The sequence below is a fragment of the Epargyreus clarus genome, unplaced genomic scaffold (assembly GCF_041222505.1).
Source record: "Epargyreus clarus isolate Ecla_fem2 unplaced genomic scaffold, WU_Ecla_fem_2.2 ptg000017l, whole genome shotgun sequence".
Classification (NCBI taxonomy): domain Eukaryota; kingdom Metazoa; phylum Arthropoda; class Insecta; order Lepidoptera; family Hesperiidae; genus Epargyreus; species Epargyreus clarus.
In genome coordinates this window covers 13468597-13492715 of record NW_027332225.1, presented here as the reverse complement: position 1 = coordinate 13492715, position 24119 = coordinate 13468597, and the positions used below count along the sequence as shown (strand labels likewise).

Genomic DNA, 24119 nt, shown 5'->3' with positions numbered 1-24119 from the left:
ATCTGCACATGGGGACATTTAGCGCGTGTTTTGCATTTATACATAATCTTAGTCAAGTATATTATGTTATGACTATATTCCTATATGAAATTTTTAACATAGAGAACTAAAATTAGTCCTTTTCGCTTAAATCAATAGATCGAGGTAAAAGTATTATATCCTTGCAGGTGTCATCTAAAGAGTTAGTTCACAAATTAGTACCTACCAAAGGTACTAATTTGTGAACAAGATTACAGCATCTTTAAAGTCGAGTTTTATAACATTTTTTATCAGTTTTATGATCTAATAATCGGTCAAGTGCGAGTCGAATCTATAGATATAATAGATCGAGGCGCTGTAATAGGGTTCCGCTTTTAACCGTTTAATACGGAATCCTAAAAAAATTTAGTATTCATGATACTTTAAGGCAAACAAAGTTTCGACATCTTTTCTGGGTCTGGGTGTTTGTGTATTCGTCTCTGTGTCTGTCCATTACACCCAAAAGACAGGGAACCTTAGTAAAGGGTTGTAAGAAGGAACTAGAAATAATATCTTAATGCATCATCTTCGTTTTCAACTTTAGATAAGTAAGATACTCTTATCAAAGTTTTCATCATTCATTTTTATTTGAATACCTTCCCTACTTTTCTAACCAATTTCTAAAAACCATCAAAATTAATATTCGCAGATGCACACAAGCCTCCAAGCCACTCTCTCCATTGAGGCGTAAAAGGTTTATCTAAGTTGTATCTCGTGTATTTACGTGTCCTGCTTATCCCAGAAGGCCGCTACCAGTCTCACTCTTTTGATTTATAGATACTAGAATGTAAATGTGGTCGCCACGAGAGCAATTCTGAGTTTATTAACCATCGGGTTATTCAGAGGTAAAGTGTTAGCATTTATCACATTGTAAATACTGCTATTTTGAGCTGCGCTTTAGTTAAGCTTGTAGTTATGTGTACCACTAAATGAGATGATTTTTGAGCACGATATTAAGATGTAAATTTAAATGTCCTATTCCTTTTGCTAAATGTCCTCCTAATTCCTTTGAAAAATTACCTATTAAAGCGATAAGGACTTTTAAGTTAAAGAAAACGGGTTTATAACTTACGCCGGTTAGTAATAAATAATAAACTATCTTAAACAAGAAGTTTCATAATTTGATGATTTGTATTTTGTCAATAATTGCCAAATTTTTTGGGAAGTAAAATGCCCTTTTGCTTACAACTACAGGTGTTCTTAAAAGCCTTCTCTTACTCTTTACAAAGACACAATTCGCAGCGTTCTTTATTAGCTTCTCGTCTTTAATAAAACATGTACTCAAGTAGAGTAATTGTTAGGTGTCTTGATAAAGCCAGTGGGTGTCGCACGGTGTCACCGTTTATGGTGATAATGTGTCTAGGGTGAGAACGTTTTGTTGTAAAAAATGTAGTTCTTGCATAAAATATTCTAATTTTAACCAGACTATCAGAATTTTGATACACTTTTATACTTATTGTAGTGTTGACAGTAGATACATGTAATTTTTTTTTATATTTACGCACGCACGTATGCCGGTCCAAGCCTATTTATTGTACTGACTTGTAGTTTAAAAAAATATAGATTGAGGCACAAAATCGTACAAAAGCTAAGAAAATGTTATGATGATCTCATAATGAGAAGCATTACGCTATAGTCCACCACGCTGGCCAAGTTGCGTTGGTAGACTTCACATACCTTTAAGGTTTTTTTACAAATTCTCTCAGGTTTCCTCACGATGTTTTCCTTCACCGTTTAAGCAAGTGATAATTTATTTATTTATTCATGATCACCAACATTATGTACACCAAATAAAAGTAACAAACATAAATACAGAGAAAAGAGGTATATGTCATTACAATTATAAGTGAAGACAGCATGCAAATACAGAAAGCAAGTAACATAGCTAGTAGGAGTAGTATTATCATAATTAAAGGCAATTAAAAATCTAATATCACTTAATTAATTTCTAATACTTTGAAAAATCAGAGGTACCTGGTACCTGGGATATTAACCGCGGACCCCACGATCGAGAGGCCGAGTTTCTTAACCACGTATATCATTGCTATGATGATAATTACGTGCAATTAGACGATGGTAATGATTGTCCTTTGAATGCACAATATTTAATAATGAACACTAAAATGCGAGCATTTGCAACATAATCGATTATTTCGATCGATCGATTATATATCGAGCATTTGCGACATAACATTATCGATATACGATCGGCTGCGTATGATCTTTACCGTAAACATACGAGTATTATTGCGAGTAAAGTTTCCTCGAGAATAGCATTCTATTTTTTTGCAAAATGTAAATAAAGAGGGGAGATAGAATCGCTGACATGTATTGAATATATTACTTATTTTATAATAAGTTCTATGGAATTTTCGCAAAAGTGAATGTCAGTTACACAATATATCATCATTTCCTTTGCAATACACGCCACGGCAGGATCTCGGGAAGCAATAAGTTCTGGGTTGAATAAACTTTGTACACTTTTATCAGAAATCATGCTCAGCGAAGACGTAGCTTCTGTGAATCTCATTTGCGTTAGGATGGCCAGGATGGTGAGATATTTGAGGATAGTCCTGAAATGAGTCGATGCGGATATTGAATGAACTCTTTGAGATTACTTGAAAAAAAGGCTATTTTAATTTTATACATAATTGATACGTCTAGAGAAGATACATTTTCAAAAATACTATCTAGGCGCTATTTATATGAATAAAGAACTTTCTTGCATACATACTTCTTATTACATCAGTTTAATTTTCATAGAAACAAAATGAAAAAAATCAAAGCTTTTAACTTACTAATGTATATACATAGTAACTTGTAAGGGTTTTGTTTTTCGTTTTGACGTACATGACCCTAAAAATAATAAAATTAACTTAATTACACTTTAGTATTCCAACAAAGACAAATCGTTTCTCAAAAAAAAATTGGAAAAAATAAAAAAAATAAAAAAAAATGCTAGAAAATTTTTAAACTAGAAAAATATGTGGTAATTCCAAAAAAGTTTCAAATTGTATGGCCACCCTTGTATCGCTCACCCCAACCGCGGGTCGAAGAATATCAATATCGTTAAGTGTCAATAGAGCCTTCTCATGTATAGTTCATGCAACACTGCTTATAATCTTATCGTAAGTGCATTTAATCGCGCATACAAAGCGATTGCACTGTGTGACTACGAAAGATATGAACCTGGACTCACTTTCTATAATATTGTATTTCTATATTTGAAGGTGGTAGAACCCTTTGTGGTTCGACTCCGGCGGCACCACCGCCACACCTATTTCTACCTAATAACACCAGTGTTAGGCGCTGCTGTGTTTCGGTTTGAAGGGTGTGGTAAGGGAGACAAACTTTTCCGAGGCGTTCCAGCTTAGTCCTCAGGGGTAGCGGCGCGTCTGTGGCCGACCTCAGGTAGGAATATGTAACCCTATCTGGGGTTGATTACAGATGTCCATGGGCGGCAGTAGCCACTTACCATCAGGTGGACTGTATGCTCGTTTGCTATTCTTATATCATAAAAAAAAAATTAGCAGACGACCATGCCACCTCATGGAAAGTGGCTACTGCCGCGCTTAGGTATCTGTAATTAACCAGATAGCGTTAGAGTCCCACCAAGTTAGCTATAGATGCGATGCTACGCCTGACGGCTCAGTTGGAACTTACTTAATTTTCCTAACCATTTTTTTTAAACCGGATTAGTGCATCCCTTACCACCGCAAAATAAAATAGGCAAACAAAGCTTGGCATTAGTAACCCCAAAGTCGATCCACAAAGGCCTCGATCACCATGAATAAAAATTTATTATTTTTATTCATGGTGATCGAGGCCTTTGTGGATTTGTGGATTTTTTGATTAATTTAGTTTTTTCAAGAAAAAGAATTTAGATATAAATTAACTGCTTTAGACTGAGAAATAAAAAAGTATTTTAAAAACCACACAGCACGAAAATTAAACATAAAAAATGTTTCAATACAAAAATGACGAACAATACTAATCATAATTATAGACACCTAAATTCAGCTCTTAAAACAAAGAAAGGTACATCATCTAGCTCATGTGGCCTCTAATGCATGCAGCTCGCGTCGCGGCGCCGGCGTCGCACATGACTAATGGCAGCCCAGCGTTCATATTAATGCTCGAGAATCAATTCCATATCGATCGATCGAATTTGTACTATTTGATTGTTATTCTGCATATTTGTGCATACGGAATACTCATCGGAGTATAATACTTAGTGCTAAGCCATTTTAATTCTTATACAGGATGTTGATAATATTAAAAAAATATTTTTTATGAAGTAATTCCGTGATAGGTAAATAGTCGAATCTAGTCTTTAATTAATTAACATTCCTACCTGATGTAGCCCATAGATGCGTCGCTACCCCCGAGGACTAAGCTGGAACGCCTCGCATAAGAATGTCTCCCTTAACACACCCTTCAAACCAGAAAACAACAGTGCTAACATTACTGTTGTTAGAAATAGGTGTGGCTGTGGTACCGCCGGAGTAGAAGCACAAAAGGTTCTACCACCTTCAAATGCAGTGATCAAATTTTACACCCCGCATACCTTCTAAGCGGCTACAGCTACTTTTGGTCGCAAAAACGTGCGTTAACACGAACGTTTTATACCGCGCCCCAACGCAACTGGTGCTTGAGTTCTCTCTGATGACGGCCACAGAATCCTTGTTATTCCCAGGACTAACACGGAATGCCTCGTATAAGTCTCCGCTTTATCACCTTCCAAACAATATCACAGCTACATACGTTTGTGTCTGCTGTTATTCAGCAGAAATAAATGCAGCGCTGGCGCCTGCCATATCTAACCAAAAACAGTTCTATCATCATCATACCTCATATCATATCATCAGCAACCCATTACTGTCCCACTGCTGAGCACGGGTCTCCTCTCATAATGAGAAAGATTAGGCCATAGTCTACTGCGCTGGCCAAGTGCGTATCGGTAGACTTCACATAATTTGAGATTTTTTTTTATAAATCTCTTAAGTATGCAAGTTTCCTTACGATGTCTTCCTTCACTGTTTAACAAGTGATAATTAATTTCTAATGCACACATAATTTTGGAAAATCAGAGGTGCGTGCCTGGGATTTGAACCTAAGACCCTCGATCGAGAGGCCGAGTTTCTTAACCACTAGGCTATCACTGCCTTATAGCTCTATCGTATGAATGAAATGTTCTATATCTATAGGCAAACGAAGCCTATATTAAGACATTAGTTAATCTAATCGTTTAAATTTTATTGTTTTCAATTCCAATATGATAATGATGATAGCGCACTTAATAACGTTTACTAAATGTCAACCATTGCGGGCTCGCCCGTTTCTATTTTGCCATAAATTTAGCACTTGTACTACAAATTACTAATCGTTAATTAGCTTATCCGTTCTCGAACTGGTTTTCGAAATATATTGTTGCTATTTTTGGCCAAGATTGTGAGTTAATGAGATTTGTTCCCTTTGGTATTTGGTGTTGGTTTAGTACGTAAGAATACCATATTTTAATCAATATCAAACTTCATCTGTTAAGGTCATAATGAGGGACTTAACACGAGGCGTTGTATCTTAGTTTTTTGGAATTATAATTTGCGACCCAGCCATGCAAACCCCATAAGTTAATATGGACATTGGACAGAATGCAAATGCTTTTCATGCCGACCTTCATGCCAACTTAAGTAGGAAACTAATCTTATCTGGAGTAGATCACAGATGCCCATGGGTGGCAGTTGTCACTTATCATCAGGTGAACTGCATGCTCGTCTGTATATTATAATATTTCGAGGTAACCCGGCAAACGTTGTGTTGCCATATAAATAAAAAAATGATAAGGGTGAACAACCCTTATCACTTAGGGGTATGAAAATAAAAGATAGTAGCCAAATCTCAGACTGAATATGCATATAAAATTTGGTGAAAATCGGTAAAGGTGACACGAGAATTTTATATATAAAATTAATTGCAATTATCACATGATTATATTGAGGTATTAATTGTATATATCTACTATACTCAACATCCGTACATAATAACTATTTCGTCTAATCCCATATTCATGACTTTGGCTCATTTGATTATGTTCTTGTTGTCTTGTTATCAATACTATGTCCTCAAATAGTGCATTACGATAATGGCAAATCTATGCAAATGACGTACTTCGGTGTATACTGTTTTCTTTAATTTATTCTATTGTATTGTACTATTAATTTATTCAGCGGTGATACAATATTTCAGTACCGTTTAACGATCACGCGGAATTAAGACGTTTAATTATGTTTTGCGATAAATAGTGACGTTTATAAACGGTAGTACTGTTAAAGGTTTGATACTGAGACAATCAGGTTTCTCTTTTTTTGAGGTTTGGGTTAAAATTTCGATATAACTTTATTTAAAAATAGAGGAGAATATCGTCAAAACTATATGCCTGAGAGTTCTGTAAAAAAGTTGTCAAAGTCAAGTTGAGTGAAGTCTACTGTTGTGTATTGCTCATCGAAGTGGACTGGCTTAAATCCTTCCCAGGAGTGGAGAGTCGTGTCCAGTCAAAAGTGGATGAATAATAATGCTGATTATACATGACAGTCGGCTGCTCTGACACAACAAAAGACAAGTGAATTACAGGAAAATAAGTAGACTTGTAATATGGAACGTTAGTACACGCACTTAATATAAGAATTCTTCACACTCACACACACATCTCCACACGGGATGATATCGGCATTTTGAATTTGACATTATACCTAAAGCGAATTTTGATTTCGAAATTGAGGTTTGAGATATATTTATTCTCATAAAAATTATAAAATGATTTAACACAACGTGGTACGTGGACCACACTGATTTAACAAGGATAAGGTACAGGATTCAAGCACTGGCAGCAAGACTCATTTTCAATATAAAATTCTGTCACAAATATCACGATTAGAACCTAAAGTTTCAAACTTTAATCCAGCCATAACAGAAATATCCAAACAGACTTTTCGCAATATACCGTAAACTAAACACAGAACGCAACATACGAGTATCACATTCAACCAACGTCAGCTCTGATACATAAGTTGAATATAATGTCCTATCGACCAATTGGATCAGTCGTGGACCATTACATGGCGCCATTATTACTTGACGAGTTTTATTAATGACCATAATGCAATTATTTATACGACTGCTGTCCACTGGCTTTAAATTAATTAACTTATTATTATAATCCGCGAAGCAATTACTTGCTGTGGAATGTGACGAATGCTAAGGATTCATGCCTTCGTAGCCTCCAATATGGAAATGGATTTGCCAATATTGAACGTGAATTATTGCTTAATATTTGTAGTTATTTTAGAGTTAAAAACATAGACTTAGCTTACAGTATATAATTTAATAGTTTGGTGGTAGAATGCCTTTATGGTTTGACTCCGGCGGCACTACCGCCACACCTATTTCTGCCTAACAACAGCAGTGTAAAGCGCTGTCGTGTTCTGGTTTGAAGGGTGTGGTAAGGGAGCCATACTTTTCAGAGGCCCTCCAGCTTAGTCTTCACGGGTAGCAACGCATCTGTGGTCATCCTTCATTAGGTATCTAATCTTATCTAGGTTTGATTACAGATGTCCATGGGCGGCAATACCCACTTGCCATTAATTGGACTACATGTCCATGTTGGCTATCTCAACATACCACTTTTCAATTATTACCCGGCTGCCAAGGAAGAGTTATTTTTAAGTCGAGTTTTTGTTGGATAAACTCCCGTTCGGTAGTAAATAGTTCTTTTCTTTATCAATTACAAGTCCAGTCAGATAGTACACATCTAACGTGAAGTGAGCAGCGAGCTGATAGCGCTATCAGTCTTAAGACAACTAGATTAGAGGTACGTCCGCTAATTGAATAAAGTCATTAACACACATCTCATATGCGTCTTGGTTACAAGTTTTACCAACGACGAATGACTATTTTCACAATATTTTTTTGTTTTTTTTTTTATTATATTAAAGTAGAAGACGGTAAGCTGATGGTAAGTGGCTACTGCAACCCATGATTTTTTTTAAATATCGGAATAGCATAGAAGTATGCAGTTACCTGGTAAGCTTCTACTGCTTCCTATAGACTTTTTAATCAACCTCATATAAGACCAGATTCATAAAAGAGGTTGACCATTTACACCTTGCTTTCCCTGAGGATAAAGTTGGGATACCTCGGATGTTCGGACCTAAGTATGTGCCCTCAAATCGGAACACAGCAGTGTTTAACATAGCTACAATTCGGCAAAAATAGGTGTGGCGGTGATTACACCAGAACTGAACCACAAAGGACCAAACCACGGATTAATATAAATACGAGTAATAAGTAGATTTGAGCACGAAATATTTTATTGTTCTCTCCATACTATTTAGGTTTTCTACCCGTTAACTCCTACAAAGAGATGCAGAAAATCCGGGATATTAAAAAAACTCTGAAACTACTACGTAAACGTTGTGAATGCTACTAATAAACTTAAAATATATATTCTAGACAGACATACGAGCGAATTATGCGTTATGTAGGGCAATTTATATCAACCAAGCAATGAAGAATAACGAGACATGCACGCCAGGCGCCGTTAGTTAATTAAATCAAATGATCTTTATAATTATGATAATAATATTAAAATTAGAATGTCCTGATACATTAGACAAGCATACTTGTCTTGTGCGTGCTGTATTGTATGTATTATTTACTTAAGCCGACCGCGGAGGGTTATGTTTTTCGAGTGTATGTATGTATGTATGTAAGTATGTATGTATGTATGTATGTATGTCTCATACTTTGACACGTCCTACAGCCCAAACGAATTGACGGATTTTAACGTATGAAGTGTCGTTAGATTCATCTAAATTGTTGGTGTTACGTAGAGTACTTTTAAGCAGTCGGATTTTTATTTTTATAATTCTCTAGTTATTTAATGGGAGTAGCAAACGACCCTGCAGTTAGCCCTTTACCCAAATATGTATTCCGAGAACAGCAAATAAAATAGATCCATTTTTGCGACATCGATCTTTAAGTCTTCCATATTCTTTTGTTCATTATTATATACTACATGGAAAGTATTCGAAAATCTTTCTTTTTCGGAAAAAATACGCTCGTCACCTTTGTAATCAATCCCAAATGGGAAATAGGTTTGAAATCCTATCCACCCTCTGTGACATATTACAACTAATTCTAATGTATTGTAGGACTCCTTATCGCCTCTTTAATTAGGCTTATTTGAAGCATACTTCATAATTTTCATGTTAACACCTTTCCAGAAGAAGATGACACTTATACGCCAATTTATACCGTTACACCATTTATTAAAATAATAAAGTCATAAATATTCATAACACATCTTTAATTAACTTCTTTTGATAGTATATCATCTATAATCCTAACGTTAGGTTTTGTCGGCTCGTTCACAACTAACAATAGTACATTATCCTCCTTATCAGATGCCTTGCTTCAAACGTCTATTTATTTAAATCTCTGTTTATATCTCCTTAGTCCAACTTAATGTCACACGGTACTGCAAATACACCAGGAACACAGGATAGAAATGGCTTATGGCTTATGCAAATACCTCGCTTGTTCTTTCGAGACATATTTACGAGTGCGGATACAAGACAAGACCCGTTTCTATATTGTATGATCTAATATTGTGCGTCGTGGGAACGGGCTCCTTTATCCTGTTCCAGGATATCTTTATGGGATCTTAGATATGATCCTTATGATGCATTTGTTGAGCGTGGAGAACATAGATAGTAAACGTGATAGCGTTTACTATCTATGTTCTCCACGCTTGAATAAATTGATATATGGCGATAGCCATATATCAATTTATTCAACTTTTCCCTCCAAAAATTGTCATTTTACAATTTCTAACATTTAGTAATTGTTAAATATCAATCTTTGATAGACAAAACAGTGGATAGATCGATTATTAATAACGAGCACTTACACACGGTTCTGCAAATACACCAGGAACACAGGATAGAAATGGCTTATGGCTTATTCAAATACTTCGCTTGTTCTTTCGAGACATATTTACGAGTGCGGATACAAGACAAGACCCGTTTCTATATTGTATGATCTAATATTGTGCGTCGTGGGAACGGGCTCCTTTATCCTGTTTCAGGATATCTTTATGGGATCTTACATATGATCCTTATGATGCATTTGTTGAGCGTGGAGAACATAGATAGTAAACGCTATCGCTATTGCTATCAATTTATCCAATGTTTCCCTCCAAAACGACTAGTTCGTCAATTTCTAGGATTAATTGTTAAATGTCAATCTTTGGTAGATAAAACATTAGATCGATCGATTATCAATAGCGACCATTTAATTAAAGAGTAGCTAAAAATTCTAAGTATATGGTCAAGAATAAAATTCGAATGTGACGGAAATTGCGCGCGCAACGGAAGTACGTTATGTCAAATATGTCAAGGAACGCGCGAAACGCCACAGATAAATATTAATCAGTGTTATAGTTTGCAATATATTTTGACAACCAACAGATAATAAATAATAATCAGTCATAAACCGAAGTGCAGTCTACCCAAACTGGTAAATTATAGTTCGATTAGGAACCGAATAAAATATGGAAAATTAGTAAATATTATTATTAATTTCGACAGTCAACAGATAATAAAGGGTAGGTGTATAAAATACATTTCTATACGAGTAAAATGTTGCACGGGACAAATAAACGTTACAATTTTAATTTTGACATTAAACAGATAATAAATAGTAAATAATTAAAAAATAATAAATAGTAAATAATAAAATATAATAGTATATATAATATAATAGTATATAATAAATAGTAAATAATTAATTAATATTGAATTAAAAACTTAATCAAAAAACTTTTTCCACCAAAAATAAAAACAATCGCCTGTAGTTTATTCCTCCGACGTGAGACATACACGTAAACAATTTTTCTCTTTCATACTTTTAATTACAGACCTTAGGTAATATTAAGACGATTAAGTCTTTCCAATCCAATTATTCACGCTCGTAAAATTTGAGCTAATCGTTAGGTACAAAATAATGTAATTCAGAGCGTGTTAACATTCCCTAAGTGGTTATTTGGAAAACTGGCCATTAACGAATGTATTAATATGTATGAGCCGGGCAATCAAAGACACGCTTACTTGACGATCTGACAAGCGCACAGGATAAGTTCAATAAGATATACCTAATAATAGTGCAAACGAAAACATATTATTTTGCATTACGTCGTCAAGCCATTATTCTTCGACCATTAGGCACGGGTCTCCCCTTTGTCCCTCTGGTTCCGGGTCTAAAATAGAACTACGGTATCCCCTGCCTGTAAGAGGCGACTAAAAGGGGGCTTCTGGGGTCGCAGATGGCAAGAGTGGGAGCTTAAACCGCCCGGTAAGCCGCTGCCGGTGCCGCATACCGTCGTACACACTAGATGGTTTGACGCGTTTTATACTCACCAGGGTAGAGCCCGACGGAGTGAGATGTAGGATTAGAGGGCTCCAGTTACGTTCCTTTGAAGATCTCGGAGTCCTCAACGCAGCGTCGAGACCGTCACTTAATCCCACATAGCCCCGTGTCGCACCCACGGCACCTGGTACCTCTTGTAGGTTTCCCCCTCGTTAACAAAAAAGGTACGGGTCTCCTCTTAAAGTTATATGTGAGGTCGTAGTCCTCCGCGTTGGCCAAGTATGTGCGTCTTGATAATGCTGAGTACTTTGCATTGGCGTAAACATAGGTTTACGATTAGGATTAGTAGGTTTAGGTAGGGTATGGACTTGGCAAATAAAAAAGTGATAATAAACTCTAATACACACACAAAATTATGGAATGTTACAAATTAATACCTAGAATTATGATCTTTCAATTTAAGGGGACAAAACTCACCCCACTAAGGCAGCCCTTCAATGACTTAAAATAAAGATATGAGTAAATTAAATTATAATTATTTCGTAATACTGTGAAAGAATAAGAATATTCTTTTTAAAATGTACCTAAATTACGAGCATAAATTATGAGTATATTATCGATATAAAGATATTCTTACATATATTTATGCCAATACGTAATTGGGAATACCTATGAGTGAATTATGGACGTCTGGAAATTTTGTCGCGCCAAAATTAAATAATGCGATAAACTATCTAATAACAGATATTTTGGTTATAAATAGTGAAACGATAGCGTTAAGCGCAGGTGTTTCTGTTTCAAACCAAAACAAGAATTTTGTTTTGTGAAATCGTAATGTCAAACAAGAATGGCCATTGCCGCCCATGGACATTTGAACATCTGTTAGTGAAGTCTTACCTGAGTTCAACAGATGTGTTGCTACCACTAAAAGCAAAATTTCCAACGCTTCTATACCTAGAGTAAGTAAGTATACAGATACTTACATATAAATTGTTTAGTTACATGTTTCAAAAAATCAGAAACCTAGCAAACGTACTGCCGAAAATTTAAATGTACCCAGTGCCTCTCGCGCTCCCCCAAGAAACTAAATACATCTCATACGTTAAACTATATAAAGCCCTTTTAGGTCAAAGCTAGTGCAAAAACACAATTTCTTTGTCCTTTGTCCAATACAATATGTACAAACACTCGGAAATGATAAAAAAATAAACTTAAGCCTTTTTCCTGTCACGCATTTCCACGCTTGCATGCGTATCCCAACCGCACACGTATTAACACGCTGCAATGACGCATGAATGACAATTCGCGTGACGCATGCGTCTTGCACGCGCACACGCATAACAGGATATTTTCTATGAAACGATAAGATTTACACGCACGCGGACCAGATCCGCATGAGGACACGCTCGCGTGACAGGAAAAGAATGGAACAAATACGCACACGGGCACATACCCGCGTGACAAGAAAAGTCTTGAGGGTTATTCCCTCTACAATATAGCTAGTCTGTACAATGCCAATCAGTACGATAGCTTCGGATAGGACTTGATCTGCGTTATCAGTCCAGCTGACTGATACATGCTAAACACAGCTTGCGCTGATAACAGCTACTTAGGACCAGTTGTTCCCTAAATAACATTGATTTAATTAAGATAAGGTTCATTTATTAAGCACTAAAATGTAAAAGCAATTTTATTCATATATCGGGTAGAATTTGAATGAAAGCGATTTGTAGTAACCCACACTTTATGCGTAGACTGGGATAGCTAGTTACTAATCAACCTAAGTACTAATTGAGTTAAATCAATAATATATTATTCAAAAGAAGATCATTTACGTACTTCTTCTTGAATGTTGTATATTCTATCAATAAGCAACGTGTTTCATTATGGAGAAGAAGTGGCGAAAGAAATTTTGCATCACATAACTTTTTATACATAATGACAAACTGAAGCTAATGTATGTACGTGTGGAAATATGAGTTTGGACCTATCCTACTTACATACTTGATAAATTATGAATAAAGGTCGAAAATCGCATAATAAAAACAAACCTTAGAATTAATGATTCTATGAATCACGCGACTAAAGCCGTTTAATTAAAAACCAATGCTAAATTAAGACTTATTTATTTTAAATCATCATTATCTTGCATAATTTATCAAAATTAACCGCCGCATAATAAATAAATGACCTCAACAAAGTCGGAACCATTAAATAATTCATTAATATCGCTGACCAATTGTAAATCAGCAAACGCATGCCACATTACGAAACGAACCAATCAGATTGCGGCATTTGAAATTGCAAATTGGATTCCGCGGAACGTTTTAATTATTTCTATCATTTATAAATTTCGTATGATGGAAGGATGGAAAGATGAATGATTTATTATAATTGTTATTGCATTTACATAGATGTGGGTTTCGTAATTTTGGGGGAACTAGCGTTTACACGCGGATATCTCTATGTATTCACATACATGAATCACAGATAAATTATTTGTTTTTTGATGGCTTTTTTTTACATTAAAAATAGCATCTTTTCGCTTTAAATTACATGGTTAAATAGAAATGCATACTATAATTTGAAGATATTTTATTCTACTTCGTATATTTACCCCAATTTAGAAAGAAACGACCCCAAAAATAAATCGCCTTATATCAGTTTCTCTATTTGAATGACAGTCAATATCCTACGCTACTACACTAGTTTTGGATGATCGATGCACTGATATCTATTATTTAATAAAAAAAACCTTTCGGTTAATATGTACGGATGTGAGGTCGTTTTTATGTAATTCCCGTGTCACATGTAAATATAACAAATTTACATTTGCGTGCACACAAAACCGATAACGGATATACAGAATAGACTCCAAAACACAGCACAGCCGAAATAGTGTCAGAAGTAGTGTCGAAATTGTACCATGAAAGATATCTTTTTACAACCAACTCGACACACAGATTTCGGACAAGTTTGGTATATATATTACATAGTAGGTATATAAAGTACAAGGTACATTGATCGTAATGGGTACCGGTGAAATATTAACAGAGTGGCGTACCTCTTAGTTGGAATTTAATGGAAATAATGATTAAAGTAAACACGGAGCAAAATTGTTATTTTAGGCCGACGTTCAAAATTTATGTTTATTACTACTGTTCCATGTAACTGTTGTGAACTGTAGTCAATATATTTAAACCTAACAAATAGAATTACTCCTTCGGTGTACAATTGATCTGTGTAGGACAATTACTAAACTATTTTTAAATCAATGGTTGGAATTTATTCGGTTTGTATAACTTTACCGTATTAATAAAAATGTATTTTCCTTAAAATTAAGGGTTTTAAAGATTCATCGGATAAAAAAAATACGAAATAGTTGACAAACAAGCATGCAGTTCGTCTGATGGTAAGTGGTTGCCAATTATGGATACAGGCAATTATGGACATCTATAGAATCCACCCTATCACTGTACCCTTAGTACGAGTTTTTACGTTTTCACAAAAATGACTGTTTTGGTATTTGTTTACGTATTTGCCCATACATTCCCCCCCCCCCCCCCTCAGTCAGCGCCCCTGGCGAATTGTATCAGAACTGATTGGAAATTTATGGGAAATACGTAAACAAATACAGAAACAGTAATTTTTGACAAAACGTAAAAACTCATACTAAGGGCACTGAAGCCGGCCACAGATGCATTGCTAGTTGTTATACCTAAGGACTAAGTTAGAACCCCTAACATAAGTATGTTTACTACTTTCATGATGAACAAGCATTAATTATAAACTGATGACGTAATCATGTAAGTCAGAGCAATCAATAACAATAATCAGATCGAGGAAATGAAAGGACCTCACACTGATTGTCAGAGAAGTGTGATTGAATTAATTCATCACACAATCATACCGCCATTTGAGTCAATTGGAATGAGCTAAAATGGTAATTGTGTCTGATTTAGAATGTTCCTAGTTGTGATAATAAACTATTTTTATATACTTCGGAGTTTAGGTTCATAGGTGGTAGAATCCTTCGTGTGCAAGACTCTGAATTAACCAACGCTACCATACTTTCTTCTGATAACGGCAGTGTCTAGCACTACATTTTATTTTGGTTTGAAGAGTATGCGAGAAATTCCAATTTAGTCCTTAGAGGTAGGAACTTATCTGTGACTAGTCTCAGGTTGAATTCTAATCTTATCTAGGGTTGAATTAAGATGTCTATTTAGGATTCCCTACGTGGTCCTGGACTTGTAGCATGAGTACTAACATCGGTCGGTTTGTGACCTTATTTTAATATATAATATGTATATAACATTCATAATAATATATTAAATAAATATAAATGATAATATCTCAACAACACATATAAGAAGAACTTACTCCAATTTTTCCAGAAAAAAAAAATTTCAGACGAAGCAAATTGCACTCGCATACTACGAATCGATAACGCCACCAGATTATTTTATCTGATATTAGAAACAGTCATTTCTAATTTAGAAGCTTACCTCATGAATGATTGTTTCTTAACAATTCGATATGCCTAGGCGGATGTGCCGCTATTGTAAATTGCTATTTGCTTGTTATATTTAACAAGATTCCACATGGTTCCACCCGCATCTCTGCACGGATTCTTAATTATTCTAAGGGAATCCCCGACACGTTTGGCATAACGCGGACGGTGTCACTAATTTAGAAACTTTATTACAGAAAGAAAAGGGTACATTATCAAACAGGGCAATGAAAATTCTGTGCTGAAAAATATCTTGCTTTATTTGTAACTAAATTAAGAGCAAACCTTTTTAATAGAGGGGCACGTCTTTCCGTTTGTTGATTAAGTAGCTACTTACCTACTTACTTACGTTACGATGCCTGTAAAACAATATACCTATATTGTTTTACAGGCATCGTAACTTTAAATTAAATATTCTATTACTCTTCAATCTTCAATTACTTTTCATTGCTCCTATTTGATTATTCTAATTCACGATACTACAGAAGTATCAAAAAATAAGCATAGAAAGATTACAAATATCCACTTATTCCAAAATCACAAACAAATATTCTCAATTACAATAATTCGTAGTTTCTGCAAATGGCTTCGTATCACTACTATTATTTAATACTTCATTAATCGTGATCATAACATAACAATTAACATAAACACGGCAATACTACGCAAAGCAACAGTTCAATGAATCTGTGAATCCTACGCATCTCACACTTACTACAGGATGCATCACGTCATCTTCGATAATTAACCTTCGATCATCATCTCATGTTCCACTTAATGTTGCTATTGGCTTATGGGGTATTGGATTTACATTATTTACGCTTAGTCCTTCATTATCATCAATGGCATTGTCACCTGAGTCACGTAGATCATAAATGATCAATAAATTGTATCTATTTTTTTCCTCTCAAATTTTCTCTGATGCAATAGATTGATACATTTTAAAAATCGGAAAAAAAACAAATGTTTCATAACAAGTAAAAAGAGAAAATCTTAATAAAATTACCAAAATATTAAAGCTAACAATCTAAGGGAGATTTCAAAAATTTCGGTGTAAATAAAAATGTCTACATGCTTTTTATCAAGAACGTTTTTAATATGTCACAATACCGGATATGCTTAATAAAGATTAATTACGAATATAATGAAAAGAAAAATGTTAATTGACTTCCAACTAATTCGTCATAAAATATCCGGTACCATTATCAAAACGTCATATATAAGAAAATGGAAGAATGCTTCTTCGAATTTCTAATCTCACTTTTCTTCAGCAAGTGAATCACGTTAAAAAAATGTTTTATAGGATATCTACGGCGCCGGTTTAATCGGTGAGATAAGGAAAATCGCAATATACACTTAGCAATCCGCACCGCATATAGATTTAATCACCGAGCAATTGTAAGAAATGATAGTTTTAATTTAAAAGCGATAGTCGCTTGCAATTTTGCTGAAGACGAACCTGTACGCCTTATCGTAATAGTACCCTTTGTATTAGATTTTACGTTTTTACAAAAATACTGTTTTTGTATTTGTTTACGTATTTGCCCATACATTTCCGATCAGCGCCCCTAGCGGACTCTATCAGAAATGACTGGAAATGTATGGAAAATACCTAGACAAATATAAAAATATTATTTTTTGTAAAAACTCATACTAAGGGTACAGCTTATCATAACAGGCGCCTTTGATGCAAATGATATTATTAGTGTAGAAGCAGATGGGCTCGATACGATTTAAGATATCAAATCTTAATAATCAGTCAGATTAATTAATTAATTCCAAAGTATGTTATTGCGTCTTGGTTTGCGCATTTTTCAAGAACAAAAAACGAAAACAACGTATAAAATTATTGTTACGTTGTAGGTACAAAAATACCAAAAGAGCAATTTAGAGCAATACTATATTTATGACTTAGATTTTCGTCCTGGGTATTTACATACTTGTGTGTATATGTTTATGGCAGCTACAAAATAGGCAATCCTAGTTTAAGATTATGCATGTAGGAGACCATATTCGTTGCCCTTTGCATAGCATTGCGTAGCACTACTCTTTGATGACGGAACCCAAAATAACTTATAAAATTCCACCTGCAAGTATCCACCTAAAACATTTATTATCAGCTTCAGATTGAATAATGTGATTCACGTTGAATTCGAACCTCGGACCCATCGATTGACACGCTAAATTTGAACCACAAAGCCCCACCACGAACTGCTGTACACTGAGAACTTCTTTTTAGCCTCATAACAGCAGCGGTAAGCGCTACTGTGTTCTGGTTTGAAAGGTGTGCTAAGGGAGATATACTTTTCGGAGGTATATAGGAAATACCAGGTATACCTAGTCATATCTGGGGTTGATTACAGATCTCCATGGGGGGCAGTAGCGACTTAACATCAAGTGGAGTGCGTGCTGGTCTGCTACTCTTATTTTAAAAAAATATTCTAACTGATTGCGGTACTTAACTTCCCAGTCAAAATCTTTCCCGCACAATTTAGAACCATTGAGCCATCAGATACTATCACTAATGGGTCACAATCGTGGATCTAGTGTAATTGATTCTCTTATCTGACCAATTTAGTTAGGCGCCTCGGCTTATCGCGCACAAGTAGATATTTTCATAATGATTCAATCGGATGTGAATTTAATGGAATTGTAGCTATTTGACTGGTATTTTTGTTTTTTTTTCTAGTTCTTGAGTATAAGAGATTTGGTAGGTATTATTTTTTGAAAATTCGAAAAAGTGAAGTATGAAAATCAATTTAAAAAAACTAACCATCTCGGTTGTGATCATTGAACAGATATTCTTAAGCTTTAAAGCTTAGAAAACCTTAGTGACAGCTTGAAAACATCTGAAGCCGGTTCGCCACTGATCCCTTCCTTTTTTTTTTTTTTTTTTTTTTTTTTTTTTTTTTTTTTTTTTTTTTTTTTTTTTTTTTTTTGTTTACGAGGGGGAAACCTTCAAAAGGTACCCAGTGTCGTAGGAGCGACACGGGGTTATGTGGGATTCTTACCGCACTAAAACCCCCCCGGTGGCCGTCCTCAGCGTTGCCAAGAGGACTCCGGGATCTCCTACGGAACGCAACCGGAGTCCTCTGAACGCGTTGCCCCTTCGGGCTCCTCCTAGGTGAGCTTCAGGACTCACCACACCGTCTGGTGTTTACGACGGTATGCGACCACACATACCGCCGTCCTTCCCGGAGTTGCTTGCTGGACGGCTCGACCTCCCAATCTTGCCGCCCGCAACCCCGGAAGCCCCCTTTTAGTCGCCTCTTACGACAGGCAGGGGATACCGTAGCCCTATTCTAGTCCCGGGACTACAGGGACAACTGATCCCTTCCTACAGCCGACTCCATCAGAATAGCATACAAAAAAGTAATAATTCATTGTCCTAATTACGCTATAATATTAGTCCAAAATCAAAAAAGTAATTATTATTTTACAAGTAATTACCCGACTGCCAAGGAAGGGTTATGTTTTTCGCGCGTATCCTGTATGTTTGTCTTTCTTTATTTGATCCGATCTTACAAACGGCTGGATGAATTTCAACAGTTAAGGTGTCATTATATTTGTCTCAATGACCCGAGTGTCCTTAGATAGGTGTTAGTAAAAAAAAATCAAAATGGCGGATTTTTGGCGCGAAATAGTAACACATTTTAAAAAAAAAGTTAACCGAACCTATCGAGTAGGGTATCAAATGAAAGGAAATTAAACGGAGATTATAAAAACATATTTGTATATATATAATACAGCAAGGTGACTGACTGACTGACTAACTAAATGACTTTTTCATTTTTCAGAAATCAACGTACAGCCTAAACTAAGGACCATACAGTTCTGAAATTTTGCACATAGGTTCTCTATATAGCGTGAATACGTACTAAGAAAGGCCTTTTGGAAATTCTACCCTTAAGAGGGTAAAATAGGGAAAAACAGTTTTTTTGAAATCCTTTAATTTTGAAGCAACTGCTATAAATATTTGTATTTGGCTTTCTGGATAGGAACAAGGACGCACTTATTTATCCCCCTCCGAAAAATCAACCCCGTAGAGGGTTAAATAAGGGTTAAAAGTTCATTTGAACAACCGTCAATTTTGAAGCAAACACTATGAAATTTTGTATCAGGATTGTTGGATAAAAATAATGAAATTCTACCTCTAACGAGGTAAAATAATGACCGAAACTTTGAATTACTAAAAGTTATATATTTTATAGACCGTAAATGGTGAATTTTTCTCGCGAAATAGTAACACGTTAAAAAAAAATTAACCAAACCTATCGAGTAGGGTGTCGAAATAAAGAAAATTAAGAGTAGATTACTCATACATTATATAATATATCTTATATATAAAATTCTCGTGTTAGTTACCGTACTCCTCCAAAACGGCTTCACCGATTTTCACCAAATTTTATATACATAATCAATAGGTCTGAGAATCGGCCACTATCTATTTTTTTACCCCTAAGTGATAAGGGTTGTTCGCCCTTAACATTTTTTTATTTATATGGCAACACAACGTTTGGCGGGTCAGCTAGTACATGTATACACATCGAGATGACTGTCTGACTAAATGAGTGAGTTGCTGTGCTAGAGATCAACGCAAATGGAAACCGCTGAACTTAAGCGTGCTGGAATTTTATACATAGGTTCTTTATATAGCGTAAATGAGCACTAGGATAAATAAAATAGGATAATATCGTTTGAACATCTTTTGTTTTTTGAAGCAGACACCTACTATGAAACTTTGTATTGGCTTTCTGGATAAAAATAATGAAATACGTATTTCACTGCTTTTGGAAATTCTACTTCAGCCTTTTTGGTGCAGTCGGGTATTTGATTTTTTAAATTAATTACTTGTTATATTTATTATTTTATTTTATTTATTATATGATGTTGACCTGGAGCAACGCTGGAGTATATCGACACTATTTCTAACAACACTCCTCCCGCAGGTGCGCGATGTCGGTGCGACGGTGGTAGAGGGCCGGAGGGCGGCCGGGCTGGGCCAGCGCGCGCCCGTCCGCCGGCCGCCTGCCTCGCGTGAACCGCGCTACTATGCTCATGCCGGGCGCCCTGTCCACCTTGCTCGCGGTAAGTCCATAACAAATGTTACACTATGGCCAGCGTTACATTACACTGATACTCGGTCGCGGAAAAGCAACAGTTTCCAGTACATTGTTTGGTACAGTTTGCCGTTGTTGGACACTACGCGGGTGATCGATTGACCATGTTGTTACGTCGGAGAGAAAATCTGCATAATGTAGCGCTGGCTTAAGCAGTTAAGTAACTTCGAAGTGCATTTTTACATACATAGCTATAATCTACGTATATACTGGAATAATGTCATTGTCGACCCATTACCGTCCAGTAGCAGGAGCTAAGCTCGGGTCTCTTTTCAGAGTAAAAGGAATTTATGCCATAGTACACTGTGCTGGTCCATTGAAGTTTATCAACTTACTTGGAAAATCGGAAGTGCATTCCTGGAATTAAAACCTCGTACACCCCGAATAAGAAGTCAAGTTTCAAAATATCACAGGTGCAACGGGAATGTAATTAATGCTTATTACTGAAGATCAGGTTCAGTAGCGCTTTTGAAGAGACCTAACGCCTACAACCCTATCCATAATATTAATGGCAGTTGTAAGCTCCGCTAATTGTCCTATAAAGCCTTGAATCACAAATGTTCCTATTAGTGATCGAAGTATAAAGCTAACAAATGTAAAGTGTAACTGAATTATGAGAAATAATAAAAATACATGAAAAAATCAAAGCGTGCGTTTATTTGTCACGTTTCATAAATAAAATTAATAGTAAAATGCCACTTATATTCTTATAAATCAATGGAAGCAATTTGTCAAGTGTTTTCCTGTAGTTTGCCGTGATTAGTATCGTTTGATAGTCGTGACGTTAGCTAACGGGACCTTAAGGAAAAGGAAAAAGGGTGTAATACTGGTATCATAAACCTGTAGTAATGACCTGTATGTAACTTTATAGTAAATTATTAAATACATGAGTAAAAGAAAGAAATAAACTATCCGAAAAATATATAAATAAAGATTTCTACTGAATGGTACTCCGTTGAATTTTACGGGTTGTATTTTATTTAAAAGTTTACAGAAATGTACTCTTGCACCGAGATATGTCCAAGGAGAGATCTACTACCTTTATACACCACTTTACTCTATTCTATTCTATTCCATTTAACTCTTATTAATAATAATAATCCATGTATAAATTCCTTGCCTACCAATGACAGAAATGTAACAATATCTAGTAAACAGAAATTATCAAAAGTCGATCTTTGGATTTGGAAAGATAGATTATCAATAATGGGCGTAAAACGATACTCTACTCAACTCTATCACTCTAGTACCTACGTCATTCATTATTTTTCTTTTTAAACTGATAAACGTCATAAATGAGGGCTGTAACATTGTTGGAATGCTAGATGTTATCTGTAACAATTAGCCGAGTACAATAATACTGATTTTACTACCGATTAAAATATAATTAATCTTACGAATATCGACTATTGTTTCAAATCTGCTAAGTGCGCAGATTACAATAAAAATTATCTCCATAAAATTATTTGCGCGGTAATAGATGCAATATATTTGGAATCCACGTGTAGAACAAAGTATATAAGTGAATTAAATCTCAATATATAAGTGTGAAAAGCTTATGTCGCTATATAATGATGCTAAACAGATAATGTCCTCCCTAATTGTCATTATATTTATACACAGCGTTATATAAATGATGAGTGAAATCATATTTAGGTATCTCCGTATGCAAAAAGTAACGCTGCAAAATATTTCATAATTCGGTATTCAATTCTATGGGTACATGATTCCAAATTTAAAAAATATTTCGTGAATTTATTTTTTAAAATAAAGTCCGTGAAATAATTTTCAAACTTTTCTATCTCTGTATTTTTCCTTCTATTTCAAAAATCATAAGTATATAAAATACAAATGACTCTAATTCAATTATAATGAGTTATTGATGACTATTAGTGATAAATATGATTCATTGACTCTATATTTAAGATTTTTCTCAGAATAATAACAAAGTTCATATAGCTGTGACAGTATTTTTTTATTTCACAGAATTTACTCTGTGGTGCATTTCTATTCTCTATGCCTGTCACACACATAATGTTACCTGTATATCTATTCTTTTTTAATTAGGCTTGTACGGTTTTTTATTCTGCCGACAACTATGAAATAACATAGAGAAACATCCGTTATTTAGCTTCTTTATTTGCTGAAAAATCCATTAGAGTTAACAATTATTCCTACAATGTTAATAATGTAAGTCGCTTGCCAATACTATCAATACAATTTCTAAAATTAACACTATCGTGGCATTTACGAGTTTACTACCGTGAAAATATTTTACTACTAAATAAAAATACTGTTTATTACATTCGGTAAATATAATTATGTAGGTTGGTAGGTTTATGGTAAGACTTTGTAAATATCATAAATAACACACTTCGTGTCAAAAAGGATTAAAAGAATATAGGTAATTTAAATTATGAAAGATAATAATGAACATTTATTTTTTACCTGTGAAAATATTTATCTACATTTCCGCTTTCACCTTTGCCCTTGCACAGCCAGATAACCAGATAAACGTAGTTTTATTAAAATTTTCATCATGACCAGCGAAAACTCGCGTATGCATTCCACACACTGGCTAGTAAAATCAAATCAATCGCCACATTACGACTGAGGTATGCTGTGCTTCCGCGGCAGTATGCCACGAAGCGCGAACCATTCTAGTCGTCTACAAAAAAAAGTTGTGGCTTAAAAAGCGCGGGAACGACGAACTAGAAAAAGTTAATGAAGATCGAAATGTATTTCGATTTTTAAACATTTTTCGTGAATTACAAAATTAGGTTTTGTCAATTTTTTGTGGTGATTAAAAAGATTAGTGCATAAAAATACTTCGTGAACAAAATGTTGATGTGTTTTTTGAAAAGGATGTTGCAGTTTTAGTATTTATGGTGGACTCAAATGGACGCTAGGGCAAACTTAAATTTTATGTATGATTTATTCAAGACCGTGGCTGAATTTATTCTTGCTCATGGCAATTAAAATGGTGAGTGAGTTTATAGGCTATATTATTTATCTGTATATCAATTTAGCGCTATTACTGTATA

General features: G+C 35.0%; 1 protein-coding gene across 6 annotated transcripts in view; it reads left to right on the top strand.

Annotated features, from left to right (window-relative positions):
* Nucleotides 1-24119, top strand: part of LOC140749043 (uncharacterized) — a 181080-nt gene that overhangs the window by 125403 nt on the left and 31558 nt on the right. For 5 of the 6 annotated variants that reach the window (XM_073082054.1, XM_073082055.1, XM_073082056.1 and 2 more), the window contains one exon: nt 20905-21043. In XM_073082054.1, coding sequence (XP_072938155.1) covers nt 21008-21043 — 36 coding nt within the window. In that variant the 5' untranslated portion in view covers nt 20905-21007. Of the gene's footprint in view, nt 1-20904; nt 21044-23720; nt 24059-24119 lie in introns of those variants that run through there. The other variant, XM_073082051.1, reaches the window with a different exon arrangement.